Source organism: Hypomesus nipponensis, chromosome 10, assembly GCF_054491055.1.
Source record: "Hypomesus nipponensis isolate SF chromosome 10, ASM5449105v1, whole genome shotgun sequence".
Lineage (NCBI taxonomy): Eukaryota > Metazoa > Chordata > Actinopteri > Osmeriformes > Osmeridae > Hypomesus > Hypomesus nipponensis.
Window position 1 is genome coordinate 14,332,234 of NC_140370.1, and position 15,817 is coordinate 14,348,050.

Below are 15,817 nucleotides of genomic sequence, written 5' to 3' on the forward strand. Positions count from 1 at the left end.
TGTACAATAATAACCACAGGCAAAAACATTAGTGAGTTTTATTGCTTGTTACGTTATCAGACTGTTAAAGCGAACAAGTTAATGTGTTCATGGCCAAAAATTAATTTATCCACCAATCATTTCCCAATTTTACAGTGATGTCAATATTTGTATTTGAAACAGGGTTTGCATAAGTCACAGAAAGGGTCACAATATTGCCAAACAGGCGCTCCAGAGAGTATTGGCAGGGAATGTTCTTTGTGCTGTACATGAATAATACCAGATCCTTCCATGGAGAGGAGAGACAGCTTTCACCCACACCCTCCTTACAGCACAGCTCAGAAATGAGGCCAAAGCTGGATCTTATTTTCTTACATGGATGGAGTAATCTTATCTAAACAACAGATGGCATACCATTTATTTCGACATTAGTACCTTTTGAAGGCAATTTTTTTAGGCAAACGTAAATTTTCCATAAAGGGAATTTTGTGTATGATATACTGTGGTAGTAATGTAGTAAACATGACTACATGTATTCATTTAGCAGTATTGGACTACACTCCAATACATTAACTCCTTCTTACTCATCCAAGCCATGTGTGGTTTTACAGATAACAATAATATAACTTATAAAAATATGATCAATCTGTATCAAATTGTGGTATTTTCTTTTAATATTTGGTAGCAAATGGTCCTTTTCACTTGTTAAACATTTTCTGTAATATGAAGTACATCTTACAAATATTTTTTTTTTTACATAAAACAGTAAATATTTCTGGAAACTCTGCAAATTCTTTCCATAAGAATGAAAAGACTATAGAATGACAGTGTGGATTTAGTTTAAACTATATTTGTTTTCATAAAAACAAACTATAAAAAACACTCATGAATAAATATGATATAGCACTTGATACAGTATAGATCACTCTCAGTTGAATAATAACATTCTGGTGCCTGCATTATAACAAGGTCATACAAGACTGCATAACCAGTCCCAAATAGGTGTTAATTTCCTTCAAACTTCGTCTTCTCATTTGGTTGTGGCCTCACCACTTACGACCAAGTTCTTCAGTGAATAGCTAATGGTGGACAAGTACTTCAGTGATTGGCTTATGGCAGCCAACTCCTTCAACATTTGGCAGGTGTTGGCAGCTATCTGCTAGCCTGTGGTGCATAGAGGAAGATGGCGCTGAAGGTGGAGAGGATCTCCTTGGCCTCGCCGGTGGCTAGCTGGCCGCTGGTCCTGAGCAGGCCCACCCTGTCCCCTCTCTTCAGTGGCAGGATCAGGCTGAATGACGTGGAGCCCCCGCAGGTGCAGCTTCCCTCAGGGAGTCCTGCGGCTGCCGCCCCGGAGCTCTGAAACCTCTGGACGCTGCGATTGGACACTGAGAGGACCGCCTCCACGCCACTGCCCTGCTGTGCGGTCAGAAGTCCTGAAATCAGGTAGCGTCCGTCCATAGGCACGGTGAAGATACCTTCAGATACCCAGAGAAAGAGAGGGAGACAGAAAGAGAGGGAGAGTAGAGAGGAAGAGAGAAAGTATATTAATACTTTTTATCATGATCAACCCAATAATATCGTACCGCTGAAAAAAAAATAAAAAAAAAATTATAATAATCATCAGTTTGAGACTGATGAACTATCCCAATCAGTTGCCAATGATCCTTGTAATTAGCGATGCTTTCATGTTAACCATTGTGTACCTGTGTGAGGATTGTAATGCCCGCCATCATTGACCAGCACTCTGTTGAAGCGGATGGTGCCAAAGTCGCCAGTAAAACCTTGTTGGGTGAGTCCAGCAGAGAAGGAGAATGGGTCTACCACACCCTTGCTCTCTGACAATACTGGAACACAGAACATCACCAGTTAACGTTCCTTTTTTCACAACTGTAGCACACCATAAACCAGTATAGACACTTTGACTAGCTTAGTCTAAAAGCAGTTCTTTCTTTTTCTTGTCGATGACAGACACTGTCAAACATTGTACAAATGGACCCAATTCATTATATTTCTTGACGCTTTGAATGTTTTGGCGGACCCTGGGTGTACCTGGAGAAGCTACAAGGCGGTGGTGTGATGGGTTCCAAGGGACGTGAGCAGCTGCTGAAAGAAGAGAATGGTGTTCATTTGACTCATTTGACAGGGATTTTAAAGTGTGGAAACACCTTTATTTTTAGCTTGTCTTCATACACTGAAGAACTTGGTGTGATACTGTATGTCATTCATTAACGTGTAGACAAATCGGTAGATCTGAGAGGAGAGGAGATTGTTGCCAACGAAAGATTTATAAATAACAATATATAAATTGTGTAATATAAAAATTATGAGATTAAGGTAAATAAGAAAATGTACCAGGGATGGTGTCTGGTTTGAAAGACACAGGTTTTACAGGAAGGTATCCTACAAACAAACAAAATCCTCTCATTATCACATTCATCCTCATTAAAAATGATAACCTGACCAAGCCACAGTGCTCATGCTTGAACACTACAGTGTTTATTGGTAAATGTAAATGACCTCAAGTTGCACTCTGAAGTCAAATCACCAGGTAAATTTGGTCTGTCATCGTTACCGTGGTGGTCGTCACCACCTCTCACCTGGAGATCCAGCGAAGCCTTTGACAGGCATGGAGGAGTCCTCTGAGCCCTGCGCCCTCCTCACGGTCACCCGCCGCATGTACCCAGGGGGCCCCGCCTCGCCTGTCTCCAACACCGGCCGGCGTGGGACTGGGATCACCGTCAGGGAGGGCTGGCGTGGGCTGCCGGGCTGGCTAGGTGGGCTTGGATGGCGGGGAATGTTGCTGGGCTGGAGGGGGTTGCCTGGCTGTCTGGGGATGGATGGTTGGTGGCCGGCGGAGGGCCGGCGTACAGGGGGCCGGGCCGTCCCAGGGACCACCCTGTGGGGAATGATGAGTGGGATGTGGATCTGAGGGATGTGGGTGATTCTGGGTCTGGATTGGATCTGGATGGTTCTGGAATCAGGTCCAGGACTTGGTCTCTCTGGTTTGACTCCCACAACTGAGACAAAGGAGGAAAGAGAGATCAAGTCAGTTCATTTTACAGTGGGAATGATTCAACAAAGGCAGCATGGGTAATAACAGTGTCTTTACTGCTACCTGAGTGAAGGATGTGTGTACTTTTGCCATCTCTGATACGGGCCTTAGTACTGTGAATGTTATGGAAAAAGATGGTAACTCTTCAACGGGCCTATGCCTGAAATTTATGACCCACTCATAAACCCCTCTTTCCTCATTCAACCCACATCTTCAGCTCCCTTGTGAATACACTTAACGACTTATATTTTGATGACGGCCCAAATGAGTTGGAATGCACAGTGCTGAGCATTAAACTGGTGCTGTTATGCCTTCCAGAACAACAAACCAGCCCATTTGTGTGAAGTAAAGCCATGACAACCCACAGTTTGTTTGTGTGTATGTGTGCGCTTGTGTGTGTACGTATCGTGACATAGCTACTCTCCAACTCCATGTAGGCACAAACATTACTTGGACCTGTGAGCACTACACACAGACTGTAGAAATAAGACTAGAGGGCACAAAACAATCAACCAATCCACCCCCACCCCCGCCCTCCCACCCTCCCCCATCTTCGTAACCAGATGTCAGAAAGATTCCATCACACAGTCTTTGCTTGGGGTGGTCCTATTCAACTGTTCCAATACATACAGAACTTAAGCGCAAAGACGTCGGGTGGACTCTATCCTTTGAGATCATCACTGCAGCGTAAAGTCCCACTGACCACAACAACTCCTCAGGGCAGAAAGTAGCAGCAGCACGAGCTTCCGGACTCAGAACGAAGGCCTAATAAAGCCGTAGCACATCCTGCAGAAGAGCCTCAGGGATGAGCCCCACCACCAGCCAGATGTTGTTTAGTCTAACCCAGACTGAGTCACATCGGGGTGGAGGAGAGGGACTCCGTCACCGTGTCTCTCTTGGACTAAGGTGGCACTGTGGCAGTGACACAATGGGTGGATGCCGTTGAGCCCGAATGGTTGGTTGTATGTAAGTGCAATGTAATGCAGAAGTCACGGAGAACATTATGAAAGCGTAGTTGGGGATAAAGTCCGGCCTGTTGTTTTGGGTGGGGCGGTTGTGTCATAGGAATCTTATTTTATGGGAATACTTTCACACAGACATGTGCACACATGACCTTTAAACACACACAGACACTCACACGCACACACACACACGGTTGCTAATGTTGGGAGGCTCACGTTGTTCAGTGAGTGGTGACCTTCAGGGAGGCCCTCAGCCAGTGGTTCGGGTTCTGAGTTAACGCTGAAGAATTCCAGATGGGTTCTCCTGGCTCCTTGATGAACTTGACATCATCATTTTGGATGGTTCCACCTCACCTCAGAACTCAAGTCTCAAAGCATGAAGCCTGACAAGTCCTTCTAAGTTTAGCATTACGGAATAAACAGTGTTTCAAACGCCTTCGGTTCCCCTCTTCACTCTCCTAATCTTTCCAACGCAGAGTTGTATTTCTTCATCATGTGAAGAACACTGTTTCCGTGGCGTCTCAACACCCCTCCTCTCCTCGTGTATTTATCGGAAAAGAAAGGGGAGAGAGGGGGAAAACAGAGGAATAGGTGAGAGGTCCCCCCTGCTATGCTCTGGAGGAGGAGAACGATCCCAATCAACAGGAACAGTCTGAGAGAGGGAGGGAAGGAGCGAGAGGGAGGGAGAGGTTTAGATAAGGGGAAGAGGGGAGGGACTGGGGCCAGGATGGGACAGCCTCCAAGAAAAGGGGGGGGGGGAAGCACACTTTGATGGGGAAGGTCAACAGCACAGCCATGGGACACAATACAATATCCCACGGTGGAGCAAAGAGATATCTGTCTTTCTGTGCCAGGAACACGATCTGTATCCACCGCGCATCTTAGCGCACTTCCCAGATCCAGATGCATCGTTCTCAATCTCGTAACTGTCTAACGGTAATTACTGTAAAAAAAACAACAACTAGTCATTCTCAGAAAGTCTCTCGATCCTACTACAGAAAGGCTCAGATCTATTAACGTTTGACACCACATGAGGCAACACACTCATTAAGGCACGAATGACACTCACACGAGAGATATGGTGCAAGGCTTTGAGAGCCAGTTCCCGCAGACTATAGAACCACTTGGATCCAGCATTGTGCAACAAGCTCCTGCAAATTCCCATCAGCCAGGCAGAGTGAGTAAGTCTTCAGCTATTGCAGATAGATCTCCTAATCACTTCCTTACAACACTCTGTCTGTTCTCCCTCTCCTCAGGGTCCCCTTGTGACTAGGAGCCGCAGAAACAGATCTAACCAGTGAGAATGCTCTCGTTCTCACCACACCCAGATAGCAATAATTTGATCCTCGAGTGAGGGTTTGAATCACAGCATGACTGGGTCTAGCTAAGCCCACACAGCAAAACCTTCATCACAAGTCACTCTTTACTTACGGCACAACAAACCTATTCGGTAGATGTTATTATCTTACAGCAGGACAAGATGGCAAAGGTAGTATGTTGGCCTCAAGATGTGAAATCATTTTCACATTCGTTTTTCTCTCTCCACAAAACCTAACCCTACAAATGGGGTATACCTTTTCCCTTCACTCTGTATCGTTTCTCTACCCCACCCAGGTTGATGATGACATTGCCTGTTAAAGAGAGGGAGGCTCCAGGGATGGGGCCCTACGTTTCTGCGTCAGCAGATGAGGCTAGTAGAGCATCTGGTATGGGGCGTTGGAGCCCGACTTCTCTCCTCTCCTCCATTCAACAAAGACAGGCTCCAACAGTGAGTCAGGCCCATTAATGAGGACCAGACCCTCAACATCAGGCTGAGGTCACCCCTTCGGGAACCCTGGAACAGCTCTGGGGTGGGGGGGTGGGGGGGAGGGGATACACTGGGTGGGGGTAGGGAAGGAGGAAGCTGGATGAGGGCTCGGTTAGAGTCCTGTGTGTGTGTGTGTGTGTGAGTGTGTGTGTATGTTTGTGTAGGTGTGTGTGTGTATGTTTGTGTGTGTTTGTGTGTTCAGGACAAAACACGTAACGTGTGAGAGTCAGGCTGAGGACCACACAACTCAGGAGATCACATGGTGTGCAAGAGAATGAGGACAGTTCCCCTTTCGGTAAGCTAAAAGGGGCTTTCATTGAGGTATGAGAAAAGAGACACAATGGTAAATCATTAGACGCTATGAGGTGAAGAGAAAGAAATGTGTCTAAACGTAATCGTTTTCCAGGTTCACACATCTAGCCTGCTCCCATTAAGTAACTTTCTCACATACTGAGCCCAAGAGAATGGTCAATATGTACTAAAAAGGCAGAAATGATTAGTCAGGAAAAGGTTTGGTATATTGTGAATGGAGTGGCCTTCTGGACCCCTGACATATTGAATGACATTTTCCAGACCTTCTTTATCAGAGCCCCCCCACGCCCCTTAGGGCCACAACCAGAATCAGATCCCCTATTGGTCTTTGTGGATACCAAGGAAATAGCTTCATATGCTGGATTAACCCCAGGAAAGAGCACAAAGAGAAACCGATCCCTGAGCGGAAATGTGTTTGCCTGGATACCAGGTTACTCTCCAACCCCATATCCTAGGAGAATTCTGTAGTTATTGCTTTTGTGTTATACAGAGGTTTGTCACAAGAAATATGAAGACAAAAAAGCCCACGATTCTATACATTTTGAATATTGTATGTATATTAAGATTGCACATGACTTGTATATTGTTTAAATTATATGTCTTTGTCAATAACACCGGGAAACGTTTCACTCTCTCTGCCTTTGGTTCATCAAGTATCTCTTTTCAGAATAATTACTACAGTGTAATGTACCCAATGACCAAAATGGAGCAAAGCCACCATCAGCAATGAGTCATAAACTGCCTTTTCTATTCTAGATGCTCCTGACGTCTGCAGCTGTGACGGAAAACGTAATCCCCTCATGACGTGTCAGGCTGCTACTCACCTGGCTCTTTAGCTGCAGCGTCTTGGAGTACGAGCACTTGCTTGGCCAATCCTGACAGCTGTGTCTGGAAGTTCAGCAGAGATCCCTGCATGGAAATGACGTCTCCTGTTTGAGTCCCCAAGGTGCCGTTAATCCTCCGGACACTGTCCCACAGACCAGACACATGCCTATCCAGGCCTTCCTTCAGGCCCCTCACATTATCCGGCACAACATCCAGTCTTCCACACACCATCTCCAGTCTGGACACACGTTCACCAATGGCCGAAACCCCCTCGGAAACCCCCTGTGTGCTCTCCTTACACCTGTCCAGCTCAGTAGTCATCTGGGTACTAAGCCTGTCCAGTTGCCTTTTCAACTCCTCCACCTGAGTGTTGAGCGACTCTGGCTGTTTGAACAGTGTGCCATCAGGAACTCCCTGTCCTTGACTTGAAATGGCAGTGCCGGTGTGACCAGCCTGGCAACATGTGGAATTCATCCACTGGATATCCCGGAAGTATTTGCTAACAGAGTCTCCTAACCCTGTCACAGCTCCAGTCAAACCTCCAACATTGTCCTGGAGGGAGATGAATCCCCTCTGGAGGTCCTCAACAGCCTTGGTACTTTGCTGGTGCACCACCATCTGCCTGTCGATAATTTCCTCCAGTTCTCTGAGTTTGTCAGTATTGCCATTAACTTCTGTGTTGAGAACGTCAAGGTCGTTCCTACAAATTCGAATGTCCTTCACAATGCTGGCCAGGTTTTCCGGAGCGGTCGAACCCGAAGAGGATGAACCTACAGGGCATCCCGTCGAGCACAACTCCCCGACGGCGTTCACTTTCTCATCTAGGCCTTGCAGGAGGAACTTGTTGTTGTTGACCTCTGCTTGCATGGCGTCCATGGAATCTCCTAACATCCCAGGGAAGGAGCTGTTGCTCATCTCCACCAGCATGCTGGTGAACTGGTCCTCCATGCTGTTGAGGCGTTCTTCCATGAGCCGTGACAGAGCGGCGACCTCGTCCGCCAACGCCTTGCTCAGCTTCTCCTCCACGTAGAAGCAATGAACTTCGACGTTCTGCTCGGTGACATTGATTCGTGCCTCCAGATCTTCGATGAGCGGCCCATACTCGTCAACGAAACTCGGTGCCGCTAAGTGCGCCAGCTCGTTGTCCATCCGGGCGTTCAGAATTCGGTGGGCTTCAGCCACACGCTCAACCTCGCGCCACAGGACTTTGAGGTCATCTCGATCCCCCGGCTGTCTAGCCGGGTCTGTTTGCCTTTCAGTCCGGACCGGCCCGTCAGACAAAGCCATGTCTAGACGCAACTCCCGTATCTCTTTCCTAAGGCCGGCCTCTTTGTTATCCACCAGCTCTGTAAATCTGACCATGCCTTTCTCCCCTTCCTCCTTGCAGGTCTTCTGGACAGACTGGATCCTGTCGTCGCACGCACCCTGGAGCTTAACCATTCTCTCCTCCATGCCCTGGTCGAGCTCTTTCTTCAGCTTCTCAAACTTGTTGTCAATGTAAGTCTGTAGGACATCCAGATCAGAGGGGGCGCCACCTTCCTCTATCGCCGGAGTCTGAGACTGGGAGGCGTCCATCAGCAGTCGGATCTGACTTTCCTGGCTCGTCACGGTTCCCCTCAGCTCCTCCAGAGCCTCATCTTTACTCTTTAGGGAATCGTTCATATCGTCCAGCCTTGCCATGATCTTCTCCAGTCCCCTGTCCCCTGCCAACCCTCCTCTGGTGGCCTGGTGGCCGTCCAGATGCACTGCACTCCCCTCGCCGGCCCTTGCGCTGTCCGGTGGGCTCATGTTGTTGAGCAGGGAGACCAGCATCTTGTTGGTGTCCTCCTGCAGGTCGGTGCGCAGGTTGGCAGTCAGGCCCATCATGGCCGTCTGAAGGTCGATGACGGTCTGGGAGAGGCGTTGCACCTCCCCCTCCAGGACGTGTACCTTGTCTGGGCCACCGTACCTCGCCTCATGCTGCCCCGTCTCTCTCCGCTCTGCTCCTGTCGAAGACGGCAAAGGATTTAATGACGCATCAGTTCGATTCCCGTCTGTGCCAAGTGATGTTGTGTCCTTGGGCAAGGCACTTCACCCTACTTGCCTTTGGGAAATGTCCCTGTACTTACTGTATGTCGCTCTGGATAAGAGCGTCTGCTAAATGACTAAATGTAAATGTCTAAATGTAGTTAGACTTGTTGTGAAGTTGTGAAATATTGCGGCACTAAATCTGCATCATATCAACTTCACATTTTACTTTTTGTCGAGGACTACAGCTTTGATAAGAATTTTGATCACTGGGAAAGGTACTTACTCGGTGTGTGTCTTGTCTGGCTTGGGTTCGACTGGGGGTAAGGCTGCGCTCCTAAAACTGTTTGTCTGTTCGGAGATGCCTTTAAGCCTTTACAATCTGGACCTTGGTGACCAGGGCAACATCTCCACTCCAACTCTGTGACGGTCTTGTAAGCAGTCTTGTAGGTGGGCCGGAACCGAGTCTTATGGCTGGACAAAAAGTTTAAAAAAACATTTTTTTTAGCTCATCCACAGTTGTGAGCAAGTTTATTGTACTTGTACATGTTTTATCAAAAACTGCTTTTGAATGTTGAGTTACTTCAGTATGTATTCTGTATTCAACGTTATTGCATGAACTAACTAAATAACTGTAGGAAATCACACGAAACAATGAACAACTTCACTTCCCTTTTGGTAGGCTGGGCCCTTGTCATCTGCAACAGCTGGAAGTTTGATTATACTTGAAAACAATCCTCTTCCTTTCTAAGTCTCCTCAGTGCCTGACCAATATGTTTTGTCTCTCAGGGGAACACCCATGAAATATTCTAATAATAAACTCAATTTACAAATAACTTAAACACAACTAATCAAGCATGTACTCCATGGGTAAAACCATGCAAAGCTAGCACAATAGCCTGTATGTTCATACATCATCAAATTAAATAACATAAATGAATAGAGAGATGGAACTTAAGGCCCTGTCCTCCATGCCACACCTCGTCCTGATCTCACATGGACATGTCTCACAGGAATAGTCTGACCTCCCCCCCAGTGTTTGTGATCCTTGCAACTCTTGTTTCCATTGTGCAAAAACATGGAAATAGACCCCCATACTGCACTGTGAGTACAGTATTACGTCACAATTTGTTTTGAAGATAATGAATGAAAAAGTTTCGCTTTCAGTCTATGAATGCTCATTGAATTCCCTCATTTGCACCCTCTAATCACATACCATTACTCATAAAAGGCACCAAGACTCATAGCAAAGCTGTTGATGAAGTGAAGTGGTTGAGTTGTAATTACATGAGTAACAATTGATTTAGTTGACATTAGAATGACTAAACAACTTAATTAACGATCAAATTAACGTTGAAAGGCTCAAATGTGTGGTGTGGTCGACATTAGCAGACAATGGGCAGACAATGCTCCACTGACACTACGCAGCCTCCACCCACCATTTCCATCCATCTCCAGGGTACGTCTGATGTGTGTGATCTACTTACAGCACTTGTGGCTCGCAGTCCGGCTCATGCGTCGGGCAGGGTTGCACTTCGGGCTCAACAAAGCTCTCCACGTTTCCCTGAACGGTACAACTCACATTTTTGTGTACGACATATGCACACCAGTTCCTGTAACGATAAAAGATGTTATACTTGACATCTCTTGTTTTTTAGCAGTTGTGTTTAGTGCAGACCATCCAAGCGCATGGCCTACACCTGCGCATGACAGAAGTGGCCTTTCGCTATCACATTCCAGCGTCCACTAACGGATGTTATCAGTGCCCCATGGCAAGATCCTGGCAGACTCTAAATGTAGGCTAGATAAAGGCTATACAGTCCACATATCTAAATAAGGCCTGTTACAGACCTTTACATGCACCACACGCTTAATACAAATCTTTTAATAGGCCTACTCGAAAACAAGGATGAAGCCTTTATAGGCTATTTCAGCAAATCGAGTACATACATACAGATAATAAGTCATTAACAAATGTCCAACTTCAGGAAAATAAACTTACCTATTTCTGTGCCTATGTGCCGCTCCAGAGTGCGCGGGACCTTGAAACAGGTTATAACTCGACGGAGACCCGTAAATAAGATTAAAGCTTAATAATAGTGTAAAAAAATACCCTTGCAACAACACGTCTCCTTGTTTGCAAGTCATGGTAAATGACATTTTAAATCAAAATGGGCTATCATTGACAAGAAAATCTGTTGAGATTTTTTATAGCCTATGGTCTATTCGGTTCCACCAAGTTATCAGACCTTCGGTGTCGCCCAACGACTGACCAAAAGACTGTTTGGGGAAGTCCAGATGGGTGTATAAACTCCGTTAGTATGACGTTTTGTTCAGCCGGGGTCTACACCCTCCCCATCCTCCATCCCACAAATTAAAAGGCTATGATATCTCACAGTCCCAATGAAGGCTACTAAATGGCAACACGTTTTGGGTTTCAAAAACATGCCTTGGTAACTAAGTAAAAAAGAAAAGTTGACAATACTTTGCCTTTGTTCAGTTTCCTGTGTGGCACACAGTCACTGCACTGTTCAGTGAATAGCCTCAAGGGCTTGTCTTATTACCCACACCAAGACCTTTGCGAAACAAGAATTTGGAAAACTAGGCTATATGGGCAACTAACCTAGTTTACATCTCCTCCACAGTAATCTTGTGCATTATTATATCGGCGGTAGGATAATGCGATGACGGTATGAAGAAAGCAGTAGGTGCCGAAGGAGCTTTAACTGACAAAGTTGAGTGTGTTTTAAGATAAGGTTTGTTAATGTAAAGAGTTGATCAAGCCTTCAACCTAAAATAGTTTTGTAGGTTTCTAGGCGGTGGCAGTGGAATGGTGAGAACTTGGAATGGCACTGAGAAAGTGTGTTAGTGAAAGTTTCCATGCAAACGGCACTGTGAATGAAATCATTTCTCGGAGAAGAGTTTGAGTAATTTCCCCCATTTCCGCTGCCGTGCGCAAGGATATCTTTCTTTCCTGGACTGATAGTCTCGGTCTCTGTTAACATAATAGCCATTATGTGAAAAAGACAATGTCATAGTGCCAGAAAAGTAGAAGGCCATAAAATGTTGGAAATGGAAAACAGTGAGAGAAAGTAGCGCATTATCTGGCGACATCAATGGAGTAGAACTATAATTCCAAGTGTTTAGAGGTAATATATCAAATGTCATACTTTCGGGAAATTCAGATGTCGGTGTATTTGACTTTGTCTCCAGCGACAATAGGCTACAGATTGTCATTTAGCCATAAAGTATTCGTACCTACTGTCTGCCTGTGCAAAAATGATTCCTTTGGAAGTACACAGTGGGCTACTTTTTAACCACTTGAGGGCAGCATAACCACATAGAAGAGGACGTTCGTGCAGTTAATTACTGCACTGTTTGGAACTGATTTCCTCAGTTCCTATGGCATGGCAGCGCTTCTGGTGCAAGATGCCAGTGACCGTTGATTAGACATCAAAATAATGATTTATTTCTCTGTCTCTCTTTTTCTGTCTGTCTCTCCTTGGCACAGAGACAGACACACACTTACTATCTTACACACAAAATCACACACACACATTATATTACAAACAAACACACACACCCACACAAACCTTATAAGATTCTAGAATCGGCCTTAGTGCAGACACTCAAATCCCCACCAGTTAAATCACAGTCATCAGTGGTGAGAAGCCATGACCTTGACCTGGGATCCCTACTGGTCCACAATCTCCATGTTTTACTGCCCATATTAAAGTTAGAAAGAGGGGAGTGATGGGTGTTTTATTTGACAAGAATGGAAGTAGATGGCTATTCATGCAACACAAGTTTACAGCAGTTGCTTGTAGTGTTATCATACGTTTCAGAATGCAATGTGTTTCTCATGACCTTGCTCTCCAAGCCATAATACACCCCCAATGCTTCCACAGAGCATGTGACTGTCACTTAGCAACACTGACATGTTCCACACATACTGCAATCAGAGTAACAATGAATGGACGACACGTACTTTACCATTGTGAGCATGAATTCTGATGAATCCCATTAGTCATCTATAGTAATTAGCATTAGAGCAGTCCACGTTTAAGGGAAAAGTGAGCCAAAGCTGTTGCAAACACGAGAATGTCTGATTTAAAAAATAGTTTACCCTAAACTGTGTATGTGTGTGTGTTAGTGTGTGCGTGTCTCAGGGAGATAAAGTGAACCGCACCGCAGAGACCTCTATAATTTGGCAGCTGTTATCGCTGCACCATACTCGCTGTGGCATAATGCTGCTACTCTTACCCAGGGTGACTCATTTGGGAGGTGCTGCTCCTTCCCAGCCTCAAACAAACTGTCGCTGGGTGTCACACAATGCCACCATGCCACGACACGACTCACATGATGCCTGAGTTGACATGCACATGTGCCTGCATACACACACACACACACACAAATACGCCCAGGAACATACGCACAAACGTGCACACATAAATCAACACACACACACACTTCTGTGGCAACAACCTGTGCCCAGAATCAGCTCATGAAGAAGCCTTTTGTTTACCCAGCAGGACAGGAATGCTTCTTCTCACCTCCTGCTGTGTGTGTTAGAGTACAGCTCACGTTGCCATGGCACACCTCCTCTCACTGACTTTATCAAGATATGTTGAGGAGTTCTGGTTAAAATTGTACCTCATGTTTTTTTTTCCTCATGATTTTGTATACTTTTAGCTTGTTTTAATCATCCATGAGATATATTAACATAGCCGGTTCATTTGTCAGCAACATGTTTTCTGTACAAACTTAACTGAGAATGTTTTCACTCCTAGGATCCATGTGATGGGCTTTGGGCCTGTGATCTGAGCTCAGAGATTCTTCAGGGCGCACTAATTAGTAAAAATTTCAACTGTGTGTGACGTATGCTCAGGGGTGTCAAATCCTGATCCTCAGGGGCCGTTGTCCTGTGTTCTTTAGACGTTTCCCTGCTCCAACCAACCCGATTCAAATGAATGGCTCATGATCAAGTTCAGCAGAAGCCTGACAACTATTATTCATTTGAATCAGGTGTGCTGGATCAGGGAAACGTCTAAAATGTACATGACAGCATCCCCTGAAGACCAGGATTTGACACCTAATTTGTTTGTACTTCGTTGGCTTGTACCATGAACCAAGTCCATAGACAACTTTAGTTGGTTCACTTCAAATGATCCTCTGTAGGTCTTGTCTGAGGTTCTTGCTGTCTTGAGGAACAAATATCATTATTTAATATACCTAGATTAATAGAACACAAGATTAAGGAAAAGTTCAAACAAAATGTCATGGTCAGACAATTGGAGAGGGAGAGACAGACCGACAGGCCCGAAATAGAAACAAACACACACATAACACTCCCCATGCCCCACCTAACACCCCAATACGCACACTTACACACAAACACACGACACACAAAGAGGAAGGTGATTTATTGGTTGTAAAATGTTAATATAGCTATAAGCCCTGCTTATGAATTGTTAATTAAGGCCATGACAGACTCGTCACCTAAAATGTTAATGAGGCAAGATTGGGTCGGAGTGCACAAGTCTCTGTGAGCTACTGAGCATACAACAGATGAGCTGAATCCATAACAGCTATGGCCCTATAATAAGAAACGCTAAGGGCAGAGGCTTCGGTGGAGGGTACCACACGTTCAGAAGCATATAAATTGATATAATGACTGGCAGTGTGTGGTTGACACGCCAGGCTAGCGATAAGGTGTGATGAGTGGAATCTATTTTTTCCTCATTGCACTTGAACCCTTTTAACTGGATCCACTGGTACATCCCTACTACACTACAGCTTGTTTCATCTTACTCATTTATGTTTAACAACACTTATAGAAGCTCTCTACTTGATACTCGATTGTGTTTGTAAATCTATACCGATTTGCTGTTACAGCATGTTGTTCATGTAACGTAGAAAGCGGGACCTTCCTATGATTAATGATTGAACTATCACAAAACTGGACTTGCCATATTGTAATAAAAAATATTATGTAAGAAAACAAAAGTAATCCATTCAGTCTTAGTTGTTTTAGTCATTCTATGTTAGAATAGATATCATGATTTGCTCATTTGATTTTGTCAGTACAGACTATACTCACCTTTGAACACTTGGCTCATCCAGGACGCCGTCACTGCGTGATGCCATCACTGCGTGATGCCGTCACTGGGTGATGCCGTCACTGGGTGATGCTTACACTGCGTAATGCCGTCACTGGGTGATGCCGTCACTGCGTGATGCCATCACTGGGTGATGCTTACACTGCTTAATGCCACCGCTGCGTGATGACGTCGCTGCGTGATGACGTCGCTGCGCGATGACGTCCCTGGGTGATGACATCACCTGGTGATGACGTCAGAGGAGGCCTCGTGATAGCGTGAGCACGGCAGGTCCGCCGCGCTCCTCTCCCTCACCCCCGTCCGCGTCTCTTCACACCCCCCGCATGTATTTTTCGTCCCCCTGCTGAGTCACTGTACCCCACCACGCTGTCAGGCTCTACGCAATGTAGTTGTCTTTTGTTCCAAACTGAGTATCCTTGTCTAAGCATCGCTAGAGAGAACACACCCATCACCAATGGTTTATGATCCAAAGTGGTGTGAATGTAATTGATTTCCTAAGTGTTCAAACGAATCACAGAACAAATGCAGATTTTTTTCTGTTTGATAGATGAAGGGAAGTAACAAATTCAGGCTTTATCTCCCACATCTCAATTAACGGTGTCTCTCCTGTAAGGCAAAAAGAGATCATGGCGAAAGGCTAAAGCACTTTCATGCATTTTTATGAATACAGCAGAGCACCACCAGTTGTGGACCAAAGATTCCAAGTTGTTATCTTCACCCAGACAGACACATAAGAACTGCAAGGCCTTTTCCC

General features: G+C 45.5%; 1 protein-coding gene across 4 annotated transcripts; it reads right to left on the reverse strand.

Moving 5' to 3' along the window:
* Window positions 1-22: 22 nt before the first annotated feature.
* On the reverse strand, window positions 23-11,225 carry emilin2a (elastin microfibril interfacer 2a). Of its 4 annotated transcripts, none has more exons than XM_084708009.1 (9): window positions 10,947-11,225; window positions 10,432-10,557; window positions 9,231-9,418; window positions 6,937-8,922; window positions 2,577-2,996; window positions 2,332-2,379; window positions 2,029-2,079; window positions 1,683-1,823; window positions 23-1,454 (listed from the first exon to the last, which is right to left on the reverse strand). In XM_084708009.1, the coding sequence occupies exons 1-9, from the start codon at window positions 11,102-11,104 to the stop codon at window positions 1,132-1,134; spliced, it is 3,441 nt and encodes a 1,146-aa protein (XP_084564135.1). In that variant the 5' UTR covers window positions 11,105-11,225; the 3' UTR covers window positions 23-1,131. The 4 variants fall into 4 exon arrangements, with proteins under 4 accessions (XP_084564135.1, XP_084564134.1, XP_084564137.1 ...); XM_084708008.1 differs by having other exon boundaries at window positions 2,029-2,082; XM_084708011.1 differs by lacking the exon at window positions 2,332-2,379.
* Window positions 11,226-15,817: the final 4,592 nt, after the last annotated feature.